At 47.6% G+C, this 27,524-nt stretch overlaps 1 protein-coding gene across 1 annotated transcript in view; it reads right to left on the reverse strand.

Annotated features, from left to right (window-relative positions):
- Nucleotides 1-5,747: 5,747 nt before the first annotated feature.
- The window catches only part of LOC137436931 (uncharacterized), a 33,366-nt gene continuing 11,589 nt past the window's right edge, over nt 5,748-27,524 (reverse strand). Inside the window, exons 3-4 of the mRNA XM_078767020.1 lie at nt 6,938-10,048; nt 5,748-6,503 (exon numbers count right to left, since the gene is read on the reverse strand). Coding sequence (XP_078623146.1) covers nt 6,142-6,503; nt 6,938-10,048 — 3,473 coding nt within the window. The 3' untranslated portion in view covers nt 5,748-6,141. The remainder of the gene's footprint in view (nt 6,504-6,937; nt 10,049-27,524) is intronic.

Below are 27,524 nucleotides of genomic sequence, written 5' to 3' on the forward strand. Positions count from 1 at the left end.
CCTCTGTGACAATCACAGGTGTGCTCTCACTCGCACACCCAACCACGTGCCTCACTACCAATTCCAGTGTGCATTCCCACTCACGCTCTACCATTCCAGGTGTGCATCCTTCCATTCCAGGTGTACATCCTCGCTCACCTGTCACAACCAACACACGCTCCGTGTCACTCTCACTACTTTCACCACCACTCTTGACAGCGCACTCACCCTTACTCTCGACAGCGCACTCTTTCCCCATGCACCTGTCCGTTACACACCTTTCTCGCGCACACTCTTGTGCACACTTTTTCGTTACTTCCTCCGTAACACTTACCACACCGCGCTTCCATGTACCCCCTTGCACACGCGCTTCGACCAACTCACTCTTGACGGCACACTCACTCCTCGGCGTGCACTTTTTCCTCACACACCCCATGGTCGGACATTCTCGCACACCTCTTTTTTCGCACACCAGACCTGTCGCACACTTCACCAACGCACCTCTTCGAACACCCGGATCCAAACCAATCCCCAAGCCGACTGAAGCTTTCCTCACATCATATACATTGCCACTCACCTCCGTACCTCGTCGTCGCACCTCCTTTGCCACCTGCAAACTCTTTATTTGGTTAGTGAGCATCACATCATGAGTTGAGCACCGACCTTGCACATATTCCATCACCTCCTCCTGGATTTCTCTTTTAGTTTCTGTCCGTCCCTTCTTAATTTCACTCACCCCTTCTTCCACTTCCTCTAATTTTCGCTTCACCTCTTTTATTTCTCGGTGCGTCTCCTCAAGTTCGTCCTCTAAGGCTACCGTGACCGTCTCTATGTGCATCCTCACCTGCCGGTCCTTTGTCTCCATTATCTCTGTCACCTCGTCCACCCTCATTGTCAGTTCCTCACGTACCATCTGACATTGCCTCTGTGTCGCTATTAATTCGTTTTTAATTTCTTTTTGTGTCGCCTTTAACCCTCCTAGTACCGCAGTGTTCTTTTGAACCTGCTCCACTAGTTCTTTTTGTCCCTCTGTCAGCTGTTCCACCTCCTCCGTCAGATCTTCTATTCCCCCTTGTAACTTTGCCGCCCCATTTCTCACCTCTTTCTCCATACGCTTCTCACCTCGCTTTACCTCCTCGCGTATCCCCGAAACCTCCTCACCCACACCTCGTCGTATCTCCTCCTTCAACTCCTCCCTTTCTTTTGTAGATGCCGCCCTCATCTGTCCCAATTCATCCCTCTGAGCATCCAGTTTGGTTTCTACCCCGATTTTTTCCTCCTCTATCTGCTCTCCCATTTGTTTAATTTCTCTGGCGGATTGCTCCCCTATCTCCCGCAATTTGTCTTCCATCCTATTTTCTAGCCCCATTAACCCATTCTTTACCTCTTTTATCCTGTTGTCTAACGCCTCACCGGTAACCCTCACTTCGTCCCTCATTACCCCCATTTGGCCCTCCAATCGCTCACCCAATCGCTCACCATCAGCCCTCATTACCCCCATTTGGCCCTCCAATCGCTCACCCAATCGCTCACCATCAGCCCTCATTACCCCCATTTGCTCACTCTGAGCCTCTATACTGTTTTTCAAACCTCCAATTTGGTCTCCCATTTGTCCCATAAGGGCCCTCATTTGCAGGAAAAAAAGGTTTGAATCCACCAGCGGCGCTGCTACGGTCGCGGCCATGTGCGAGGCGCCATTTTGCGCGCCCGTAACCTCGTGCGCGAGGGCGCCATTATGTGCGCCTGATAGCCCCTCAACCGCCTCCTCATTGCTCCCCTCCATTTGATCCTGGGTTACTCCTAACCCCTCTTCTAGCTCACCCACCGGCATTCGATCGCCTTGACCAGCCATGGCGCGATTTCAAAATTCGGGTTTTATAAAACAAAACAAATTTCGGCCGCTCCAAATTTTGACCAAATTTTTTCTAGATGTTTTAAAAATTTGGTTCGGGCCCCGAATCTCACTCCCAGACACCAATTGTTGCAGACGCGGTTTTAGATGTTATTTTACCGAGCGGTTTGGTATTACCGCGTCCGAACAGTTACTCCCCGCTTAGAACCCGATTTCACCCAAACGTTGGCCGGATCGCACCGCAGCTAGTCAATAGGGAAAAGACAAAGGCGACACGGATGTGAAGAAGAAGAAGGAATAAAACGAGAAGACGTACAGACGAGTAATGGGATTTATTATTTACACAAGCAAAAAGGAGCAATCAAGGTTTATTTACAACACATAAGACGCAGGTGACACAGTGCAAATATTAACTTATACCAGCTTAATTAACCCAGGACAGAACAAACAGAACAAACTCACGTACACAAGAAGGATGGAAAGGCAGGAGGTGGATGGCTGGAGGGAGAGGGAGGTCCAAAGGGGTCCTGCAGCTCAACCGGCGCGTTTAGCAGCCGCCGTTCCTTTACGGTCCTGCTCCAAACCGCCATTCAGGCCCCCGAGCTGCTGTTGTGGCGGCTGTGGACGTCGCGTGCTTTGCCAGGCCTTGTCCGACTCGTCTGGTCCAAACCCTCAACTCGTTCTTGGTCCACTCACTCTTTACCACCGACTCCTCACCGCAATCAACGCAACCAACTGACCACCGACTCCACTGACTGACTCCTCACGACTCTCTCCACGACCAACTCACTTGCTTCTTGCGTGCGCGCCTTTTATAGCGCCTCCGGCGATTAAGCCGCCGGCCTTTTGGACACGCCCATCGGGGTGCTCACCTCGGCCCTGGTTGGTTGCGCGACCCTCTGGCTCCGCCCTTGATGACGACGGGCGGGCACGCCTTTCTTCTCCGATTCGAGCACATGTTCAATGGCGGTTATTGGAGGGGAGGTAATTCGGCAATCGAGGCCCGGCAATGACGGAAGGGGATGTAAAAGGAAATGGAGATTTTGGGGATGGGAAGGAAAGGGGATCTATTCTCTTTCACTGGTGCAATGGAGTACTTCAATTAATGGGAGACACAGCCTTACTCTAAAACACAGAATAAGAGATAACTATCAACAGGGGTATTCTATTATTTGGCTGATGTGTATGCTTGTGGACTAATTATGGGATGCCCTTTCACCTTTACACAGCTCCGGAGGTAGGGGGGCGCAGAATAAACAATAATAATAATAGTACAGCACACAATCAAAAAATATACAGTCCTCATCTCCGCAACAATATATATATATATATATATATATATATATATATATATATATATATATATATATATGTATATATATATGTATATATATATATATATATATATATATATATATATATATATATATATATATATATATATATATGTATGTATATATGTAAGAATAAATATTTTCTAACTAAATATGCTTTGTATTGAGAAATATTTAAAATGTTTCTTGAACTCTTCCTCTTGTGAGTATCTTATTCTGAGAACTTTGACAACGTTCTCGTGTTTCCGACACGGGTGACACAAGGAATCTGAAAACAAGTGGACGTTGATTAATGAGGATAATTTGGTTTCGTTTACACACACACACACACACACACACACACACACACACACACACACACACACACACACACACACACACACACACACACACACACGCACGCACACACACACACGTCGTCCTTTATTCAAGCAAATGATGATCAACTAACTGACTCCAAATTGTGCGACCACCTGCGTTTGCGGTCCCCTCTTGTTTGTAGTATCATGCGGTCCCCTCTTATTTGTAGTATCATGCGGGTCCCCTCTTGTTTGTAGTATCATGCGGTGCCCTCTTGTTTGTAGTATCATGCGGTCCCCTCTTGTTTGTAGAATCATGCGGTCCCCTCTTGTTTGTAGTATCATGCGGTCCCCTCTTGTTTGTAGTATCATGTGGTCCCCTCTTGTTTGTAGTATCATGCGATGCCCTCTTGTTTGTAGTATCATGCGGTCCCCTCTTGTTTGTAGTATCATGCGGTCCCCTCTTGTTTGTAGTATCATGCGGTCCCCTCTTGTTTGTAGAATCATGCGGCCCCTCTTGTTTGTCGTGTCACAGGTTGAGGAATCCTAAAAGATTCTAAATTAATAGGTGACAGTTGCACAAGTTATTTTGGGATGTTTGTTGAGAATATTGTTTTTTCTGTGTCTTTGTAAACATGTTGCTAAGTGACATAAACTTTCTTTTAATTTGTTACTCTGACGAAGATTTACATTTACATCCATCAAAGGCTCGTGCTCTGCAAGTCAAACATCAAACAATGAAGAAAGGTGGATGCATCAGGGTGTGCAGGTGTGACAAAGTAAATTCATATTATAACTTTTTCGGATACGTGGATTGACGCAGAAAGACAACCATCCTCGAATGGCACGTTACTCTCACATCACAGCCATTTTGGTGGTCTCTCTGTATTTTGCCACTCACTTTTTGGTCTTGCCCCCTCTGCCATCTCTTTGGTCTGTCGCTCCCATGTATAGCCCTCTTGCCTGTATAGCCTGTATAGCCAGTATAGCCCTCTTGTTGAACTCCCAAAATCCAGACTCACTGCTCATCTCCACTCAGTTGTTCCCCAAATCTGTTCAGTCCCATTCTTCTCTCCGGAGCTTTAAAACAGCTGTTCATCACAACCTCAGGTCATCCCCCATCCATACCCATGATCTACTCAAAATAAAGACCCCATTCCCAAGCATTCCTATTTCCAGGTCATTGTGATTTCCTCCCCTCTCTCTACCTCTTTTCCTTTCTCAGTTGTTGGTTGGTTTGTTCCTTTTCTGTTTCATCCTGTCCTTCCTCTTCCTCTCCTTGCTCTGTGTTTCATTCAGCTTGTTCACCCCATGTTTCTTTCTCCCCCTCCTCTTGATCTCATTCTCACCTTTTCTCTGCTGTTGGTGTTTCCAAATAAAGTTTTCACAGTTGTTTGGCGACCTTGTCACAATAATAAACTTGTGTCCTGTCTTGGAGACAGATGAAGGTGACCGATAAACCAAGCATCCTTTAAGGAACATCCACTTTGCTAGGAAACCCTCCCAGTGAACCCTGAATACTATGTTTTCCCAAAAAAGTGAAAAAGAAACCTTTTGTGAGATCACAGGAAAATAAATTCGTAAAATAGTTTGCAAACATATTGTAATGACAAAACCTCCATCCCTGAAACCACCTTTTTGACCGAAACCTTCCTCAACACCACGTACAAAGCAATTTTCTCTCTTCGAAACTATGGAGGCCACAGCCATAAAATAACACCGTGGAATATGACAACAGTAAAAAAAAGGGATGCATTTGTCATAAATACACAATTCTCCGACTCTGTCCGACACACGCTGTGCTGCCTATTCTGGAGCGGCCTGCAGGAGGCCTTGCTTTCCTTGCGTCCCACTGCCTTTTCCATCAGCTCTATTGTGTCCTCGCAGTTGTCGTGCAGAGTCCATCACAAAGCACGTGAGGAATTTCATCAACAATAGGTGGCCCCTTGCATCTCTCTCCAGGCGGTTTCCTCTATAGGTGCAAGACTGATAAAATGCACAGTGCGCTTTGGACATCGTTTTTATACTGTTACGATATTAGACACAGGGCCATAGGGTGGATATCTATTTTTTTTTTTGATTTCATGACCTGAACCTAGGGATTTGGCAAGATGGGTGTGGGATGAAGCCTTATGACCTCCAAAACATCTTGTTTTTTTTCACAAGCGATATCGTGGTACGTTACTGAGAACCGCTGCCCCCAAAACACCAGTATACACCAATTGTATGTTACATTTGAAATACCCACTTACACAGTAAAAAAACAACACAAACTATATGATGTCATGTTCACATTGGTCTTGGCAGCAATATTTATTAATTCAGACCCCCAAAAGTAGTAAAAATGTTGTTTTAACGACTTGGTAAAATAACATGCTGTTGATGCATTTATCAGAAAGTCATGTTTTTGGACCTTAAAACCTGCATAATTTTAAATTTTTGTACAATATTTGTGATTGGTGTTGCTACTACGATCCATGGTGGTTTACCAATGCTATTTTGAAACTGTTAATAGGTCCAATAAGTGTGTAAGGGGTGATATTTTAACCCATCAAAGACAATTACGCGGCGTACAAGCGAACCAGTGCGCATTGACGTCATGATAAACTCGAGATGGGCTGAACTATAGCCACAATTTGTCTCTTCGGCTTGGTCATGTTGAAACTTGTCCAAAACATCATACAAATAGTGCAGTTATTTCATCCTCTTCAGCATCAGAGTCTTCCTCATCTTCAGATCTGGAGTCTTTATCATCATTCTTATCATCAAAGTCAACATGGCCAGTTATGTTTGAGCAGTCGTTCCTGCCGCACTTGCACAAATCTGTGCACGGAATGTTATTCTGTAGGCAAGTGCATGTAGTTTCGTTGCTGCATCGTGTCTTCTTGCAGCTTCCAGTGCAGTTAGCAAGCTCCATCACGCTGTCTGGTGCAGGTGGAAGTGTCATCCAGTCCATGGCAAGTTCCTCTTCCATCATCCATCCATAGCCATTAGGGTCGGGAATGTCAGGGATGGGCTGCAGGCTCCTCTTGTAAATTCCTGAAATATTGAAGTGATCAATAACATTAAGAATGGAGATATACATATTTCCAAAACAACATCAGAGGTATATCATTAACACTAATAACAGAACAATCATATTATTGGGAAATTCTGTGTAGAGAAACATGCGAAATCCAAAACATCCTGCTCTGACTGAGTGTGGAGCAAAAAAATCTCTGGATCATCTACATGTCATGTTATCTTAACCACTCAACTGTATAGATAGTTACTTCAATTACTCTTTCAAATAGACCTGTTAATTTTGAACATTTACAAAGCATTGTTCTGACATTCAATATTTTGTTTTCAATTCAATAAACTTTCCAAATAATCATCTTCATTAACACATGCTGCACCATATACTAGTACTCCTGTCCAAACATAAATTACAGGTGACGTTCAATATTCAAAGAAACAACCAATTAACTTACCAGCTTGGTAATTGGCTCTCTTGATGTGCTGTCTCAGGGCATCTTGGTTGGGAGGCATTGTGATCTCGGACGTTCTAGCAAGACGAAACATGTTGTACCTGGCCTCATTCACAGTAGTGATATTGTGCTGTCCATATAACTTGCAGACAAATGTCTCCAGTGCTTCCATCATGTCTGGATGTATGTCAAACCGTTCTCCAAGGTCCTTCAAGGCACCGCACAGCTCTGGATTCTTTAGTATGATGTTTAAGGCCTTCTTTTTGCCTTTGCCATAGAAGGCGCTTACACTATCACAGCCAGTAAAACAGTGTAGGCCTATCAAAGCTTGGCTGACATCATCCCCAATGCTATCGTAGATTGCTTTCAAGTCAATTGTCCTAAGGTTGACTCCCTTTCCTGTGTGGAAATATAGATGTGCAGAGATTTGGGGTACTAAGGCTATGCCGATTATGAACACATCTGTATCCGGACTAACGATGATGACGTCATTGCTTGTGTGTGCTGCATGCGCGGCATGGAGGAACATCCGTGTGTCCGCCTCTTCATGCGTCGAATTTAGTGATGGCTCTTCTTTCACTTCAACTACCTGATCTGGAGTGCTGCTTCCTGTGAAGATATGGCATTTGGTTCCATGTGCCAAGAACACTGTAATTCCTCTGAGGTATGCTGTCTTGACCTTACTCCACGTCTCAAACAAGTATTCGATTAGCGACTCGTTGTTGTCACCGTTGGAGAGGAACTTCTTCCATTGTTGAGGAAGGGACTGGCCATATATTTGCATCACTTGAGACCCTCTGGCTGCTCTCTTCTCTCGCTCGGCGTTCTTAATCGATACCTTTCGATAAGTATCGGTTACGAAATGGATCTCACTGGACTTGTTTCCCTCTGCTCCCTTGACAAGGCGCTTCAGTATTTCGTGGGCCAGATTGAGAAATGTCCTTTCCCCGGTGAGTTTGTTGATATTCAATTTCTGTATCATTGCCATACCATCCATTACATACATGCCTCCTACTAGAATATCAACCACAGGTTTCTCTGCCTGACTTTCAAGTGCATGAAGTAGGTTGGCTTTGTTGGTCTTGACGAGGCAGCCTTGCACACTTGCCAAAGGAAGAGGTAGTGGGCCAAGAGAATAGGACATTAACTCTTGAAGATCAATTTTCCGGAACTGCCCGATGACAACAAGCCTTGCTAAGAGATTTCTGTCAGCCTTCAAAGACACATCCTTTCCACGAATTTTCTTTTTCACAGCCTTAGACATGTTGGTGAATGTCTTAAGTTTCAGTTTCTTCATTGAGCCAAACAGGTCGACTGTCTCCGTCTGAAGTCGTTCTTTACATAGGGTGGTGAACTCTGTTTCTCCTCTTTCATATGCTGTGTTTAGATCTTCCTGAACTTCTCTCGTAGCCACCACACCAGATGTAACATGAACCAAGTCCTCTCCATCATATTCAAATGGATTAATCATGCTGTTTGTCATCTCGATTATTTTGTCAACATCAGCTTTGTCACGTAGCATGCGACTTTGTAGTAGATCGGAGCGTGTTGAGCTGTGCTCTTCATATCTGGACTTCCCTGCCATAACCTCGCATTCCCGTGCAATTGACCCCCTCGCGTGGTGTGACCAAATCCATCGGTTAACTGTCCCCTTGCTGGTAGTGAAACCGGTCATGCCCCCCTTGGTCTTGGAATCCCTGTTTGCTGTCTGCTCAATGGTCTGGTCGCAGGCGATTTGGGCAAAAGCTTTGTCGCTTCTCTGGGTAGCGAATTCACCCTCCATAAATTTCTGATGAATGGTGGGATGGGTCTGCTGAACATCTGACATTTCCAGCCAGTATACTGGAAGGTATCTGCTATAATTAATGTGATCATAGGCAAATTTCCATGGAAGCATACATCGTATGCTGGCGAGGTGAACATCCCAGTTGGCTTCTCGTGTCCCTCTAATGAATAGCAAGAGAAGCTCCACCGTCTCAATGTATGAACTCCAGAAGCGAAATGTTGGTTTGGTGTCACTTGCTTCTAAGAATTTGTCAAAGGAGGTTTTGAAGTCTTTGAACTTGTCGCTGTTGAGAATGACATGGTAGTTTGGATCTGGGAAAGCTTCAGCTAAGTTTGACAAAAGTTCCTTCACTCTACCTGCCTCATGTTCTGGAATAGATTCAAAATATGCATCCAGGAGCATCTGCTGCATCGCGTCTGACATCAGCTTATGGGCTCGAACTGCCCTGTTGTAATGCTTGCCGCTGAACACTCCATTCACAGACCCCACTGCAACAATCTCTGACTCAACCAGGATGTCTTGGAGACCACCATCTCGAAATCTCTTTCCAATACAGCCAAGAAAGGACATTGCAGTGTGGAATGCCCCAAGTCGAATTACCAGTCTCTTCATGAACTGTGCATTCTTCCATCTAATGAGCTGTGCCTTGCAATAGATGGCTTGGTCAACGACAATGACGACTGCTTCCAACTGTAACTTGTCGGCGATCTGAACACTTCTCTGCAGTATTGTTAGTACCGTATTCATTTCAGTCGGAGTGGCATCAATGACAGGGAGATACCCTATCACGCTCTTTGGTGGAACTTCAACACAAGACAGTAGTTGGTTGAATCCTGTCCACGATGGCAGAGTCCCGTCAATGTTGTACTTGGTGATGTGGTATGCTAGGTCTATCGTCTTAGGTTGCTGGAGTAATGGGAAGTATGTTGCTCGATCCAATGGAACGCTGGTTGCGAATGGAGCGGGTCCTTCTTTTTTCCCTCCATAATATGTGGCAAGGTTCACTGCAGGTGGCTGCATCGATCTCTCCCGCGTCCTCTTAACTGTAGTGACTGGTGCTGGTTGTACTACTTCATGGGATTGACTTGGTCGCTGTATTATAATCCCATTGGTATTGTGCGTTGTTCCGCGCCCAGACAATGTCTCCTCCCCGAAGTCATTATTGTCCCATACGAGTGTGACATGCTTGCCCGCCTGAATGATTGATGGAAGAGCATCCTGTCCACGATGTAGTTCTTGGTTAGCCAGTGCAGTGTCATGATTTAAGACGACAGAGTTTGAGACACAGTAACCAAACCCGTTCAGTAGGCTGATTAATTGGGCTGAACCTGAGAGATGACGTACTGTCATTGCAAGTGACAAATGTTTGGGCATCTGTTTCCTTCCCTTTGATTGGAGGTATATGATGTCCTGTGCAATTGTGAGAATTCTTCTATGTATTGTAGATTATATCTTTACAAACTCATCAGAATCAGGTTCGTCTGACACTCCCACCATCCATGCAATAAAGTTATAGAGACAGGCAGGTACAATTGCTTCTGCGGCATTTGTTGTCAGGTGCTCAGAGGTTGGGGGCCATGGCATATTTGGCATGATCTCATCCTTTGCATTTCTCAATTGTAGTGCAGTGAAGTAGTGTTCTCTAAGGTTATTCTCAGTATGCCCAGGTTGCTTTGGTGGGGTTGGTTGAGTCGGATGTTTGTTCTGTCTCTGTTGTGTCATCACCTGAACCATGCATGGTTTCTTGCAACACTTTCTTTTCTTCAACCAGCACTTCAGTGGAGATGTCATTAACATACACAAGGTGTCCTTGGCAGCGCATATACGGGGTTAGAAAGCATAGTTGTGGAAATGTTTTCATCAGTCTTGTCTTGAGAAAGCCACTTTTGTAGTTTGATTCTATTCCGTGTGTTGCTTTGATTTGTTTCATGAACATGTCATTAAGTCGTTTCAGTCTGTAGATTTCCTTGTTGTCTATTATAAGATCCTTGACTGTTGCACAAAATAATGTGTATGCTTCTGAGTAGTTGGAGTCTCCTTGTTGCTCTGCATTAGGTGTTGTTGCTAGCTTGCCTAAATACCGGGTATACTCCTTGTAGCAGCGACCATGGTATTTTACCTCTATCGCAACACAATCGCAGTCTTGAATTTGAAGCAGCAGGTTTGTATTGTTGTTGTCTTTAGCGGCTTGCTGCAGTCTTGGTGCCTCAATTGTTGAGCACCTTGTTAGAGGCTCTTTTCTTCGTCCCCTTTTGCCTGTATTGATTGTTCTCTCTTTCTGACAAAGGATGCATATATTAGGCAACACATATTGGGATCTGGCTGAACATTTAGGCTTGCCTAAACTGGAGCGTAGAGCACGTTTCTTGACTGGTTGTGGGCCTTTATGCACCTTGTCAATGTTGACGTTAATGTCATTGCATGTTGAAGCTGCAATAAATACACATAAAAGAAGACAATTAAAATTATGTGAGTTAAAAATGTCTAGACCTCGTCATGGTTAGCCTGACTAGATTCCCTCCCCCCCCCCCCCCCTTCCTCAGACTTCCTTTTAAAAATTTATTTGTTTCACCTCGGCCCTACCTCCTTGCATAAATATTGGACAGTTCCTTCAATTCAAAATCGTTCAAGACTACACACAAAATTATTTTACATATACCTCACAAAAAAAAAAAATCAAACTAAGTTTTGAAGCATTGTCATGATTTATTATTCAAGTTATTGAACCTACCAGTATTGGCTGCATTTTCTTCTCTCTTTTTCATGCTGCTTTGCACCCTGCTCACTCGTTGTTTGTCGGTAAATCGTGAATAACACACTTGATGAAACGCTGCATCATGCGGTATAGCTATAGCAGGTATTGTTACCATACGTGAATGGATCCACATATCCACGTTCGCCGAATTCCACGTTCCACGTTCCACGTTCGCCGCTCCACATATCCACGTTCGCCGTTCCACGTTCGCCGAATCTACGTTCCACGTTCCACGTTCCACGTTCGCCGTTCCACATATCCACGTTCGCCGAATGGATCCACGTTCGCCGAATTTGTCAGCGTGGTTCTTCACGAAATTTCTCGCAATTTCAGCTTGATCACCTTCTAAATTCTGCCACGTAAGAACAAATTGCAAATATCGCGGCCATGTTCTATCACTAAAAGGTATTAAACTTGATCTTTTGGCCGGAGAAATGCACATATAACAGCGTTTCTCGCTCCCACCCTCGTCACCGTCGCTGCTACTGGAGGCCGCCATTTTGTTTACTCGCAGCCGGACGCCCAGACATCGTTCGTAGCGCGAATAAGCGCGATCCTCATTGGTCAATACATCGAAATGCATTCGAGGCTAAACTGAGATTTTGGAAATAAAATTATACATTTCAACATTATATTACAGACTAACGTACCAGAATCTGACTTGTGAAAAGTCATGAACATTATTTCTTAATTTTTTCTATATTATCATGCCAATTTGATGCCCACCCGATTTTCAGGTCACGAAATGAAATGAAAAATTGGAACACCTGGCAGTCTATATTGGACACCTTCTTCCACCACCGCATGGTCCAATGGACCATCTTGTTATGATCTCATCGCAAGGATTTGTGGAGTGGTTTTGTAACAGAAGTCAATCACTGGAACAAGTCGACAATGCTTTAACCTGGATAAGGTGACGAGTCCTTACATGTGGGAAGTGCATGGAAAAAAAAAAAGAACATGGGCCGAGCGGGGTGAACAAAATAGAGATCACAGGTGTATCGCTCTACAAAATCTATCAACTCAGACAATATTTGTTCATGTGAAAACATAATCTGACATTCTTTTGGGAAGGATCAAGTGCAAAAGATGGATGCATTCAAAGTGCGATTACACAAAACACGAGAGTAATCGGATAAGAATCCGGATCCAAATAAACCACAAACTGCGTCAGGCTCTGAGCATGGAGACGGATCCAGGAAGATCGTTTGCACAGGTTACTGATTCAGCAACGATAAGGGTTAGCAGGATAGCCTGTGGGCATGCACATACCGACTGTAAGCACTCTGGGCGATCTAGCCCGACCTCGAATCCCGACCTGGATACAAATGCCACCCTTGTGTTTCGCAGGCAGCACAGAGGCATCAATGTGTGTGCCGCCCCTTGATCAGACCTCAAACTGGAGGACACATCTTTGAGCATTAGAATGTGAACGTTGAAGATCCCCTTCGTGAAGACTATGTGAGCTATTGCAGGCACCCTGAACAAATTCCAGATTACTGCTCTTACCTACAGGGAAGACTGCACTGCATCAGCAGCAAAGTCGTGGCCGAGCAAAAAATCCTAGCAGCACCAATGTGCACGCAAAAGAAGAAGAAGCAGGTATCACTCAGTCAGCTTGTATTGAATGGATGGGCATTTGCAATTCACAAATGTACAATATAAATCTGCGCAACAGGAGGGGATAAGAGGAAGTTTTGATTGACCTCAATTGTAAGTGAGACCCTTACAAAAATCTCTCCATTCATCATGAGTATTGCAGAAATCTCATGAAAAATCTCATCAGAACTCACCAGAAATTTTTGTAAGGGAATCATCATTAGATATCAATAAGAATAATAATTTTTTTTGATATAACACTTTACAAATAGAACAAAATCTCAAAGTACTTAACAAGAGAAAATCATTTGATCAAAAACTAAAAAAGAAAAAGAAAAAAGAAAAAAAAGATTGTCTAACAGCAAATGTTGTCTAACAATGACGTTAATAATACTACTAATATTTTTTATTTGTATAGAACTTTTCAAATACAAATAAAATCTCGGTTTACTGAACAAGGGAAAAATCAGATAATCAAAAAAGAAAAAAAGAAAGAAAAAAGAAAAGAAAATAAGAAAAAAAAGGAAAAAAAGATTGTCCAACAACAAATGTCTAACGACGACATTAATAATAAATTTTATTTATATGACACTTTTCAAATACAAAGAAATATCAAAGTACTGAACAAGGAAAAATCAGTTGATCAAAAAATAAAAAATACAAAAATTAAAATGTTTTTTTTTTTTAAGATTGTCTAACAGCAAATCTCTCTACAAGCACAAGATCTGCCAGCAACCCTCTTCTGGTGAAACTGCCAAAATCTAGGCTCTCTGCTCACCTTCACTCTTTCATTCCTCTTTTCTCCCTCCTCTGGAACAAACTCCCACACTCTCTGCAATCCCTCTCCTCCCTCCAGGTCTTTAAAACAACTGTTCACCACCATCTCTTATCTTTCCCCATCCAAAACCTTGATCTTTTCTACCCATGTTAAAACACCCCAAATCCGCCTCTTTCAACCCCCAACTTCTTTCCTGAAATTTCTAGTAGTGAAATTCCTAGTAGTGAAGGAACTGCGCTCCAACGCGAGTCGAAAGAATTGACGCGACCAAAGAGGGAATTCGTCCGAGTTGCTTTATTGAAACAAAACAGCTCAGGTATTCTGACCAGCCCGTTTATCGGGCAACAATATATATACACATTTATGTCGGGAAGTTTGCCCGGCAAAAGCTATACCGGGCATGCCCGGGTATCAAGGGCGAGCCTTGGAAAGGCGAGTCTGGACCTGCCCGGGCGTGTTTGGCTGCGGCCTGGCAAGTCGAGGCTGGGCGTGCCCGGGCGCTCTGGGCGAGCACTGGAAAGACGATAGCGGGCATGCCCGGACGCTCTGGGCGTGCCCTGGAAAGGCGATAGCGGGCATGCCCGGACGCTCTGGGCGAGCCCTGGAAAGGCGATAGCGGGCATGCCCGGACGCTCTGGGCGTGCCCTGGAAAGGCGATAGCGGGCATGCCCGGACGCTCTGGGCGAGCCCTGGAAAGGCGATAGCGGGCATGCCCGGACGCTCTGGGCGTGCCCTGGAAAGGCGATAGCGGGCATGCCCGGACGCTCTGGGCGAGCCCTGGAAAGGCGATAGCGGGCATGCCCGGACGCTCTGGGCGAGCCCTGGAAAGGCGAGAGCGGGCATGCCCGGGAAAGACGAGACCGGGCGTGCCCGGGAGGTTTGGGCGTGCCCGGGAACAGTGAGTCCGGGCATGCCCGGGAGAGGCGCGTCTGGCCGTGTTCTGGCCGGTGCAAGGCGATTATGTACATCCAGTGGTAACCGCTACACACGCCCCTCCAGAATCGACCTGCACCGGCAGGGTCAATTTAAGGGGGGTCCGGATGACCCGGCCGAAGCGACCCCTGGAGGGTCGTGGGGAGGGGTCTGACGTGGTGGTGGGTGGTCGAGCGGGGGGAACTGTGGACGGGGGGCAGCCTCACCGCGGAGGAAGGGCCAACCGTGGTGGTCGGTCGACGTCCATGTGCGCCGGTTTGAGGCGGTCCACAGAAATCCGGTCCGGCCGCCCGCCAAAGTCGACGATGAAAGACTTGTCGCCCCGTCGCAGGACCCGGAAGGGCCCGTCGTACGGCGGCCGGAGTGGCCCCCGGTGCGCGTCATGACGCACAAAGACGTACTCCGCTGTGCGAAGCGCCGGGGGGACGTAGGACTGGGGGCCACCGTGGCGGGACGTCGGCACGGGGGCAAATCGTCGGGCGGCCTCCTGGAGGTCCGAGCGCTGGCGAGCGGCGGACCAGGGACTGGTAGCGTCAGGCACGAATTCGCCCGGGACGCGGAGTGGCTGGCCGTAGACGAGCTCGGCGGCGGACGCCTGGAGGTCTTCCTTGGGGGCCGTGCGAAGGCCCAAAAGGACCCACGGCAGCCGGTCGGCCCAACCGTCGTCCTGAAGGCCGGCCATGAGTGCGGCCTTCATGGAGCGGTGAAACCGCTCGCACAACCCATTGGCTTGGGGGTGGTAGGCCGTGGTGCGGTGCAGCGTGACCCCCAACGAACGGGCGACCGCGCCCCAAAGCTCAGACGTGAACTGTAGGCCGCGGTCGGATGAGATGTCCGCTGGTGCGCCGAAGCGCGTGACCCAGGTGGCGATGAACGCCTGCGCCATGTCGGCGGTGGTGGTGGAGGTGAGGGGCACGGCCTCCGGCCACCTGGTGGTCCTGTCCACCATGGTGAGCAGGTGGGTGAACCCCCGCGAGGGGGGCAGGGGACCCACCAGGTCCACGTGGACGTGGTTGAAACGCCGTTCAGGCACGGCGAAAGGTGCCAGCGGGGCCTGGGTGTGGCGGTGGACCTTGGCTCGCTGGCAGGCCGTGCAGGCGTTGGCCCAGTCGCGGATGTTTCGTCGAAGGCCGTGCCAGACGAAACGCGCCGACACCAGCTTCTGAGAAGCTTTCCGGCCCGGGTGAGAAAGGCCGTGGATGGAGGCGAAGATGCGGCGCTGCCAGGAAACGGGCACGATGGGGCGAGGCTGGCCCTGGGAGACGTCGCAGAGCAGGACGGTGCCCGCGAAGGGGATGTCGGCCAGGCGGAGGCCCGTGTCCGCCACGCGGAGTGCCTGCACCGAGGCGTCGGTGGTCTGGTCGGCCGCCATGAGCGTGAAGTCCACGCCGAGGTGGACCGCGTTCGCGCTGGCCCGCGAAAGGCAGTCGGCCACGGCGTTGTCTTTGCCGGCGACGTGCTGGATGTCCGTGGTGAACTCCGACACGGCGGAGAGGTGGCGCTGCTGGCGGGCCGACCACGGCTCCGTGACCTTAGCCATTGCGTAGACCAACGGCTTGTGGTCGACGAAAGCCGTGAACGGGCGGCCCTCCAGGAGGTGTCGGAAATGGCGAACGGCCAGGAATAGCCCGAGCAGCTCGCGGTCGAACGTGCTGTAGTTTAACTCGTTCGGCCGGAGTTGCTGGCTGAAAAAAGCGAGTGGCTGCCAAACCCCGTCCACCCATTGCTCATGGACGGCGCCCACCGCATAGTTGGAGGCGTCCGTAGTGAGGGCGATGGGCGCGTTGAGGACCGGGTGAGCCAGCAGCGTTGCGTCGGCGAGGGCCCGTTTGGCACTGGCGAAGGCCGCGTCCATGGCCGCGGACCAAACAATGTCATGCTTGGCCGGCTTGCCCCGGAGGGCCTCGTAAAGGGGCCGCATGAGCTGAGCAGCGCGGGGCACGAATCGGTGATAAAAATTCACCATGCCGAGGAACTCTTGGAGGGCCTTGATGGAACGGGGACACGGGAACGTGGTGATGGCCTCGACCTTGGTCGGCAGCGGCACGGCCCCGGTCTTGGTGATGCGGTGGCCCAAAAAGTCAACGGTCGTTGCGCCGAAGTGGCATTTGACCGGGTTGACAATTAAGCCGTGCTCGCTGAGGCGACCGAACAGTGTTCGGAGGTGGAGGAGGTGCTCGGCGCGGGACGTGCTGGCGACGAGGATGTCGTCCAGATAGACGAAAAGAAACGGCAGGTCGCGCAGCACGCCGTCCATCAAGCGCTGGAACGCCTGGGCCGCGTTCTTGAGGCCAAACGGCATCCGCAAAAATTCGAACAGGCCGAACGGCGTGATGACGGCCGTCTTCGGGACGTCGGCCGCCCGGACAGGTACCTGGTGGTAGCCCCGTATCAGGTCAATTTTCGAAAAGATGACCCGTCCCGCCAAACGGGCGGAAAAGTCCTGAATATGCGGGATCGGGTACCTGTCGGGGGTGGTAGCGTCATTGAGACGGCGGTAGTCGCCACACGGGCGCCATCCACCCCCCGGCTTTGGCACGATGTGTAGTGGCGAGGCCCACGCGCTATCGGAGCGCCGCACGATGCCGAGGTGCTCCAATGCGTCGAATTCGGCCTTTGCCACGGCGAGCTTGGCCGGGTCGAGGCGGCGGGCCCTGGCGTAGACCGGCGGGCCCGTAGTGGGTATGTGGTGCTCGATCCCGTGCCGCACCGCGACGGCCGAAAACGTCGGCCGCGTGAGGGCCGGGAATTCCACGAGCAGGCGAGCGAACTCGTTCGTTGCCGGGAGGGCGCACGCCAGTTCGGTCGGCGCGGAGCTGCTCATTGTGCACGCCAGGGAGCTGAAGGTCTCGGCGTGGACAAGGCGACGTCGTTTGACGTCGACCAGCAGCCCGTGCGCGCAGAGGAAGTCGGCGCCCAGCAAAGCCACGGGGACGCTGGCGGTAACAAAAGTCCATTGAAAGCGCTGGCTGCCGAAGCAGAGGGTGATGACGCGTGGGCCGAAAGTGCGTATGGCCGAGCCATTAGCAGCGACCAAAGAGGGGCCGCAAACTGCGTCCAGCCTGTCCTGCTCGGAGGCAGGTATGACGCTCAGTTGGGCGCCGGTGTCGCACAGGAAACGCCGTCCAGACGCTTTGTCCCGAATAAACAGCAAGTTGCCCGGGTGGCCGGCGCTCATGGCTGGGAATGAACGCCGGCCCGGCCGTTTCCCGACCTGCCGAAAGTGCACGGGGGCCGGCATGTCCGAGCCTTGTGTCCGAACCTGGCGTGGTAATAACACCACGCCCGGTCAGGTGGAGGCGCCGGCCGTCGTGTCGGAAGCGGGCGGTGCGGCGTGGCGGCCGCCAGTTGCACCGGCAGTTCGGCCTCCAACCGCGCAGGGCGCTCGGGCGTCGTTGTCGTCGCCTTGGACGGCGGCGGGCTCCAGGTAACCGCGCCGATGTGCTGGCCCGCCGAGGAGATCTTATCGGCTTCCCTGGCGAGGGCGCGGGAATCCGTGATCAACGTGCCAGCCACGGCGAGGCGTACCGGGTTAGGCAGCTGACGGAGGAACAGCTCCCGGAACAGGAATGCCGGAGAGTGCTCGCCGAGCAACGAGAGCATATAGTCCATGCGCTCGGACGGGCGCGTGTCGCCGAGCTCGGGCAGGTCAAGCAGGCGCCGTGCGCGTGCTGCCGGTGAGAGGGCGAAAGCGCCGAGGAGGAGCGTCTTCAGCGCGTCGTATTTGTCAGCAGCCGGCGGGTGCTGGAGGAGGCTCAAGGCGCGGGCCGCGGTGGTGGAACCGAGCGCCGCCACAACATGGTGGAAGCGGGTGTCGTCCGCGGTGATGCCTCGCAGGGCGAACTGGGAGTCCGCCTGGGCGAACCAAACAGCTGCGTGAGTCTCCCAGAAGGTTAGGCAGTTTAAGCGTCACTGCCGTATCCATGTCGGTAGGTCACCAATGAAGGAACTGCACTCGAACGCGAGTCGAAAGAATTGACGCGACCAAAGACGGAATTCGTCCGAGTTGCTTTATTGAAACAAAACAGCTCAGGTATTCTGACCAGCCCGTTTATCGGGCAACAATATATATACACATTTATGTCGGGAAGTTTGCCCGGCAAAATCTATACCGGGCATGCCCGGGTATCAAGGGCGAGCCTTGGAAAGGCGAGTCTGGACCTGCCCGGGCGTGTTTGGCTGCGGCCTGGCAAGTCGAGGCTGGGCGTGCCCGGGCGCTCTGGGCGAGCCCTGGAAAGGCGATAGCGGGCATGCCCGGACGCTCTGGGCGAGCCCTGGAAAGGCGAGAGCGGGCATGCCCGGGAAAGACGAGACCGGGCGTGCCCGGGAGGTTCGGGCGTGCCCGGGAACAGTGAGTCCGGGCATGCCCGGGAGAGGCGCGTCTGGCCGTGTTCTGGCCGGTGCAAGGCGATTATGTACATCCAGCGGTAACCGCTACAGTAGTGTTCATTTGCTTCAAACCATGTATAATAGTCAGGGTCCTTAGGGATATTTTGGTTCAAATTCTTCCAAAAGCATCAAATTTGGCGCAGATGTTGCCCATGCCATACTCTTTCAATTTTTGACGGGCGCCAAGGGCGGTATGATCCGGGGACCATACCGGTCCATCCCGCCATGTCACCTGACCTATGACGTCATAATTAGGATATGCATCCAATCACATGGCGTACTATAAGTGGTCAAAGTTCAAAATGAATCGATCGAAAAATGAAGGCAGGGATCCATTTTTAAGGTTTTCATAAAATCCAATATGGCCGCCAGGTCACATGACCTATGACGTCATATTTATGACATGTATACAATCATGTATACATGAACCCGGATCATGATCGCACAAGAATTAAACACAAGGATATGTCATACAGTTCATAAAACATCAAAATCCGTACCTTTGTAATTAGACTGATGAACTGCATATGCCTGAAAATTAGGAAATAGACATGTAAATATTTCCTCTAATTGTCAAAAATAAGGTCAGAGTTCGATTACCCAACCCAGAAACATAAAATGGTGAACCTCGCGTAAATCTTGACAAAAAACTAAAAAACCGACACGTTTGACTCAAAAATGACCTTTAAGATGACCTTGAGGGTTGACCTTGACCTCGAATCATCAAAATAACATCATAATTGGATTCCTCGACCTCGAAAACCCCTGAAGAGTGGTATCATACATGATTCCAACCCTTTTGGTTATTTAACTGATTTTCCTCTAATCCGGGTGGGGGCCATTTACTATTTCGCCAATATGGGGCCCCCGGGGGGGGGGCGCCCGTCTTGGCGCCCGTCAAAAATCGAAAGAGTATGGCATGGGCAACATCTGGGCCAAATTTGGTGCTTTTGGAAGAATTTGAACCAAACGGCCCCAAAATATCCCTAAGGGCCCTGACTAGTACCCCATCCCTCCTCCTCATCCCTCCCCCTTCCACAGATCTACCAACGTCCTTGTTCTCTACTGTTGTTGTGCTTGTGTGCTTCCCTCTCCCTCCCCCTCTTGTCTTCCGCTCCCTTCATTGTATGTTTTATGTGTCTGTGCATGTTTTCATGTTCAATGTGTTAGGTTTTACACGAGCCTCGATTCTATATACCAAAAACAAACCAAAAAAAAACGTTGTCTAATAATGACGTTAATAATACTACTATTAAATTTTATTTGCATATAACTTTTTAAATACAAATAAATATCAGAGTACTGAACAAGGGAACATCATTTCAAAAAACAAACAAAAAAAGGTACAAAAAGAAGAAAATAAAATAAGATAAAAAGGAAAGGAAAAAAGAAAAAAAAAGATTGTCCAACAGCAAATGTCTGACGACGACATTAATAATTAATTTTATTTGTGTAGAACTTTTCAAATACAAATAAATCTCAAAGTACTGAACAATGGAAAATCTGTTGATCAAAAAAGAAAAAAAAAAGGTTGTCTAACAACAAATGTGGTCTAACGACAGCTTGTAACAAATCTTAAACCAGAAGATTTGAATTCTTCATCCTACACATGAGGTCTCATTTTGGGGCCTTCTTGCCAGTCAATGACTTTTCTTTCTTTAATGTACTTCACTATTCGTGGGTTGGTAAAACTTTGGCTAATGCTCGAGAAGCATCAAATCAGATCCTTGATGCATCGGATGCTTTCTTACTTGTGCGAGACAAAATGGCAGAGACGACAGAGGAATTGTTCTGTTGTTCTTGATGTAGAATTGATGGATTTCTTTGCAGATTCAATGTACATTTTGGATGAAAGGGGTTGATTGATAACATCATAGTGCGCAGAAGAACTGCTTGAAAAAGACGATCAAATCCTTGAGACTGTAAGGAAAGCAATCTCTTTTGTTGGAATCTTCTCAAATCGATCGTTGGTTGAAAGTGATTTGCTGAGAAACAATATTCACATCACTAGGTTTATCCAATAATTTGTGAGAATGCTGCAATTCATGAGTAAAGATCTTTTCATTGATGTCGAACTGCAATTGCTGGAGGATGGAAGTAAACTTAATGGAATTTTGTGCAGGGGATAGTGAAGGTATTCTGGGACTAATTATGGTTCCCGGAAGGAGACGTTAAGTGGTTAGTCTTGGTGTCCGTGGTGTCCTGCTTATTGGGGAAACAATACGTTTGTTTTCATTATGAGGCAGAATTTCAAGTGCTATCGATTGGCTGATATTACGAATTTGCTCGACCGGGAATCATCAGCGCACTTTGATCGCAGCCCTCTAGTTGAATAAAGTTTTTGAGCACATGGACCCAAAAAACGGTTTATGGGGTACATGAGCAACGTCCAAAAAGTCTTATGGCCATCTCTTGTATTCATGAACTCTTCCAGTTGTAGGTAATGGAGTGCTCCAAAAAAGTGGACAAACTAATCCTTTAGAATGGGCACCCAGGCAACAAGCATCTCTTAAGTGTGGCCATCCTAGTGGGAGACCCTTCACTAGCTTTCTAAGATTATCCAGTGGAAAGTGATCTTTGTACAACATGTTGTCCGGTTTTGACTGCAGAGGAGAATTGACCTTCCAGCCCTCAACCGCACATCCTCAACTCCCTTTTACTTCTTAAAACCCCACTTCCACATGTCACAATCTCAGAAAGATAGTTCTGGACACGGTTAAAAAAAAAAGAGAACCACAAAGAGCAACTCAGTAACACAACTCCATCTATACAATTTGACATGTGATTATTTTTTTCAGCTGTCTCTTGCAAATTCTTCTCTTTCCAAGGAGGTTATAATAAAGCAACCACAAAAACGGTATTGGTGCGCTCCTCTTCTTATTAATGCAGTTAGGTTTATATCATAAGATATTGTTACGTTTATGTAAGAGAATACAGTAGGAAAGGTAGAATTGTATAGAAATAGAATGGACCGTGTGACGTGTAGGAGCATTTCGATGTACTAAGTAGGGAAAATAAAGCATAAGGTTGTGTTTAAATGTTCATCATACGAGGGATGATGACATGTTAATTAGTAATAGGGTTTAAGGCTAATTGTCCCCCGTCGCACCGCGGAGCGAAAGGGGGACTATGGTTTTCCCCTCCGTCCGTGTGTGCGTCCGTGCGTGCGTGCGGAAGTGCGTGCATGCGTAAGCGAAGGACCGAATTCTAATTTGGTGTGTGGATGCAACTCGGCATATGGAAGAACCCTATTGAAAATTAGGTTGCCACGTCAAAATCCAAGATGGCCGCCGCCATGTATGTCTGACGCCATGTATGTCTGAACCTTGTGAGCGGAATATCTTGAAAAATAAGCGAAGTACCAACTTCTAATCTGGTGTGTGGGTGTATCTTGGCATAAGGAAGAACACTATTGAAAATTGGGTCGCCACGTCAAAATCAAAGATGGCCGCCGCCATGCATGTCTGAACTTTGTGAGCGGAATATCTTGAAAAATAAACTAACTACTAACTTATAATCTGGTGTGTGGGTGTATCTAGGCATAAGGAAGAAAGCTATTGAAAATTGGGTCGCCACGTCAAAATCCAAGATGGCCACCTTGCGTCGTCCACTTTGTCAACTCATCACTTCACCGATGGGGGACCTAGGCATCACGCTTGTTTCCCCTGTGCTTCAAACCCTCTGTCGCCATTCCTAACATTTTTGCCGACATGGCCGGCCAAGTATGACATTGCCGGCCAAGTTATGCACACTCCCTGGACACACTACAGCAAAGACCCGCCCAGGAGAGGTGGATCGACCGTGATGCGGTGGGCAAGGGAACAGGACCAGTAGGCCATGCCTCCCGAGTGACGAGTCTGGATGACATGGGCGGAAGCGATGCAAGCTGAGAGAGAAGCTTTGCGATTGGCCAAAGAGAGGGAGCGTGAGCGGGAGCAGAAGGAGGACATTTTCTTTGGGCTTGGCTGAGTATTACATTGAAGGACAAAGGAGGCTCGTTGGCTCGGCTGTGCTGCGGCAGGACGTGCTTCCCTTTATCGAAAAGCAGGATTCCTTTTATTTCCCAAATCAAGGTGTTTGGAGCTTGGAGGAACCGAGAGGAAAAGGGGCTGTCTTCGCAACTCGCCTCACGCCTATGGCTTCTTCGGCACGTGGCGTCGTGGCCATCTTAGCCGGGTTCCCGCCTGTGTGGCTTTGAGCTTCGATGGCCGCCAACCACCCAAAAGGACCCATTGGAGCAAGATAAGTGGAAAAGGGGATATTATTATTTTATTACTTTTCCCCATGTGCGTGCGTGGTTGTGTCGGTGTGAGAGGATCCTCGAAGTAGAATTTAGTTTTACCTCAGCTTCATTTCCGTTGTTTTCGTCCACGCATTATTTTGTTATAAATCATTGTTGTTGCATTTATCTGTTGCGTTGTGTTTGGGTTTCGGAATAAACCCGTGTGTTTTGTGAGAATAAGCCTTCCTGTCTCTTCCCTTTCGCGGTGTCAGTAACTGCCATAATTGGAGATCGCCTCGGGAGTTAAAGCTGGTTTGGCCCATCCGTCCTAGGCTGGTCTTAACTAGCTAGGGACGCGACAATATCATTGTCATGCTATTCACAAGCATCCTTGTTTATACCCTGTATGCCCTGTATGCATCTGACAGGCATAGCTTCTGAACCTACTGTGATACAATACTATACTCATACATATTGAAAATAGTATGGCATTATTGTGGCCAAAGGCAATTCCTCTGTGCTAATATATGACTAAAGTCTGATGTAGCTAATCCTACCTGCTTAACAAAAGAGCAACACCTGATGCACAAGAGCTACAATGAGTACCAACTAACAGATATCAAATGGAAGCATTTATGCTGTTCATTCCCTTAAGGATAAAACGTTCTAAAAGGAACGAATGAATGTTTGAAGCAAACCACTATATAGGAATATTTTTGCCATTTAGCAATGTGATATCTCCATTGGCACGGGAATGATTTTCTGGAAATCGAAAAATTTCCGAAATTGATAACATGAGCCTCAAGACTAATGGAAAACAACGGAAACCGCAAAGGGTATCCCACTTTTCAAAAAGCTGAACTGATAAAGCCTCTATTCCTGGTAGATATTGAAGCAAATTGTGACAGTTTGATCATGACAAATTAAAGATGTTATTCGATGTGAACGATCTGAATTTAAAGTGACATTTGTAGCTGCGAACTGCTGAATGCCCACTGGCATGCCAGGGTGGAGGGGCACAGAAGCAGAACCAGACGGCCGGCACTAGATATTTCTCGTGAAGATGCTGGCTGAGGATTTGTGCTCGACAAAATAAATAGACAACACCATTCAAGAGGAAGAGGATTGACAGGCACAAAGGAACACGACCGAAAAACGTCACAGACCAGGAGGAAGTCACTCATTTGTGAACTGTATGCTATGAACAACATATTAACGCATTTTTCATGAGGCATGCGGTGCCCAAGCTCCTGCAGCTGCTGATAAGCTCTTCCCTTTTGTTCAAATCCGCTTTACCTCTTTATTGGCGTTTCTGAATTGCTGGACTTTTGGCAAATGGTGGAAAAAAATATAAATTTGTATCAAAAAGCCGACCTGTCAAAGGTGTCGTTAAATGGTTATTCAGTTGACAGGTGGAGGCGTTATAGGAGCACAGCTTGTGCTAGGTGACTTTCACAGATGACCGTCTCAACCATTTTGCAAATGTATGAAAACATTCGTGATCTTGAGTGATTCAACCACATTCATGATCTACTATATCTACTTGAACATGTGACATTATGCTTCAAATGCTTTGGTTAAACTGCCAAAATCAAGACTCTCTGCTCACCTTCACTCCTTCATTCCTCTTTTCTCCCGCCTCTGGAACAAACTCCCTCACTCTCTTCAATCCCACTCCTCCCTCCAGGTCTTTAAAACGGCTGTTCACCACCATCTCTTATCTTCTCCCATCCAAAACCTTGATCTTTTCTACCCCCGCTAATTTCACCCCAATTCCACTTTTTTGAAATACCAACTTCTGTCCTGGAAGTCCTTGCAGTGTCCATGTGTTTTATACTTCTCCCTCCACCCCCCCTTCCCACACCTCCTCCCCCCAAGCCCTCTCCCTTCCACACATCTCCCTGCTCTCAAATGTTGTGTTTGTGTGCTTCCCCTTCACTCCCCATCTCGTCTTCCGCTCCCTCTTTTTATATATTTTGTTTGTCTGGTTGATTTGTTTGTGAAATAAATGTTAGCTCTTTCACGAGCCTCGATTCAGTATACAAAAACAAACAAAAAAAACAAAAAACTAATATTTAGTTACTTCCACCACCAAAGGTGGATGGAGGTTTGTTTTTGCCCCTGTCTGTTTGTGAAGAGGATATCCCAAAAAGTTGTGGATATATATGGTGGAAATTTGGTGGAGAGGTTCGGCATGTGACAACGACAAAATGGTTAGATTTTGGTGAGGATCCGGATCCGGATCTGAGAATTTTAAGTGTTTCTTCACTATTGAGAGATAGAGCAAAAAACGATATATAGCATATCTCAAAAAAATGTGGACAGATTCGGACGAAACTTGGTGGAGAGGTTTGGTGTGAGACAAGGACGAATTGTCTGAATATTTGATTTGGCGGAGATCCAAATCTGGATCCGATACGAGAATTTTAAACGAGACCGATTGTCTAATAATGGTGTAACCAGGCTGGTTTGATACTTAGTTGAAGGGGATAGTGTGGCCTGGGTTGGGATACCAGTTAGCAAATAATGTAATCATGCAAATAATTTTTTTTGACTTCAGGCATGGACAGCCCGTTCGTGAATGACTTGGCTAAAAAAACGGCTAATGGCTAAAGATGAACTAATAAATTCCACATTCCTGTGCCACCTTCAGTCAAACGTCAGGCATTGACAGCAGGTTCTCTATATTTTCATTCCAAACAGCATCACTCATCATTCCAATCACAAATTAATACTATAGTATTACGATCTCAAAATATAATGATAAATCATGATTGTATTGAGATATTATCAAACCAGCGAACCACCATCATCTGTTTATTTTCGGAGCAAGGTACGTGTCGATCACATTTCAAAATCATAATTGTATTGTGGATTTTCTGAAACCTCCTACCTACCTTACGACACCTGCTGGGACCCCAAAACGTTCCACAGAAGGTTATTATATTTCCTTTTAGTAAAATATTCAACTGTAATGGTTACTAAACGCGGCCCCCTGTCATGTGACCAGCTCCTCAGCTCTGATTGGTGTACGTTTGTGGGGGCATGCAGACAAACGCTGTTTTTTTTTGTTTTGTTTGTTTGTTGTTTTTTTTGGGCCGGTGCTCCTGCCTCACACCTAGCTCGGCTTCACGCTGTTGAAACCAAAGCTTTCAGAATCATTGGAATCTCCTGCGATGAAGTTAACTCCGAGGGCCTTTCACTCACTCACCGCAGGCAGGTTGGTGGTCTTTGTCTTCTACCGACTCCTCTCCGGCCTTGCTTCCCCTGCTCTCTCTGTGCTCTGTCCCCCAAATATTCCTACATGTCGCACAAGATCTGCCAACAACCCTCTTATGGTTAAACTGCCAAAATCTAGGCTCTGCTCACCTTCACTCTTTCATTCCCCTTTTCTCCCGCCTCTGGAACAAACTCCCACACTCACTTCAATCACACTCCTCCCTCCAGGTCTTTAAAACAGCTGTTCACCACCATCTCTTATCTTCCCCCATCCAAAACCTTGATCTTTTCTGCCCCCGCTAATTCACCCCAGATACACTTTATTTTGAAATCCCAACTTCTTTCCTGGAAGTCCTTGGAGTGTTGATGTGTTTTATACCTCTCCCACCTCCCCCCAAGTCCTCCCCCTCCCACATTTCTCTCGATGTCCTTGCTCTCAAATGTTGTGTTTGTGTCCTTCCCCCTCTCTCCCCATCTTGTGTTCCGCTCCCCTTATATTGTGTTTTATGTGTCGGTTGCCTTTTTGTGTGATTAATGTTCGCTCTTTCACGAGCCTCGATCTTGTATACAAAAAACAAACAAAAAAAAACGCTGTTCTCGAGGGCATTGCCCTACGGGCTACGCCATAAATTTTTTTAACTGATTCACCATTGAGTAATAGGGCCAAAATCGATATATAGCACAGTATTTCAAAAAGTTGTGGACGAGTAATAACAAAACTTGGGGGATGAGTTGGTTAGGTGACAAGAACAAGCCGATGTTATTTTGGTTCAGGTCCGAATCCAGATCCGGTCTATCAGTGGGATACAAAAAATAAACTGTGCAGCCTGGTGGAGGTATGCGCTCTACCGAGTGCCGTTCTAGTTGTTTATGATTCTGTTACGTGGTCCCCTCGGTGAATACCTGGTC

Source organism: Myxine glutinosa, chromosome 13 (assembly GCF_964187855.1).
Source record: "Myxine glutinosa chromosome 13, kmMyxGlut1.1, whole genome shotgun sequence".
Lineage (NCBI taxonomy): Eukaryota > Metazoa > Chordata > Myxini > Myxiniformes > Myxinidae > Myxine > Myxine glutinosa.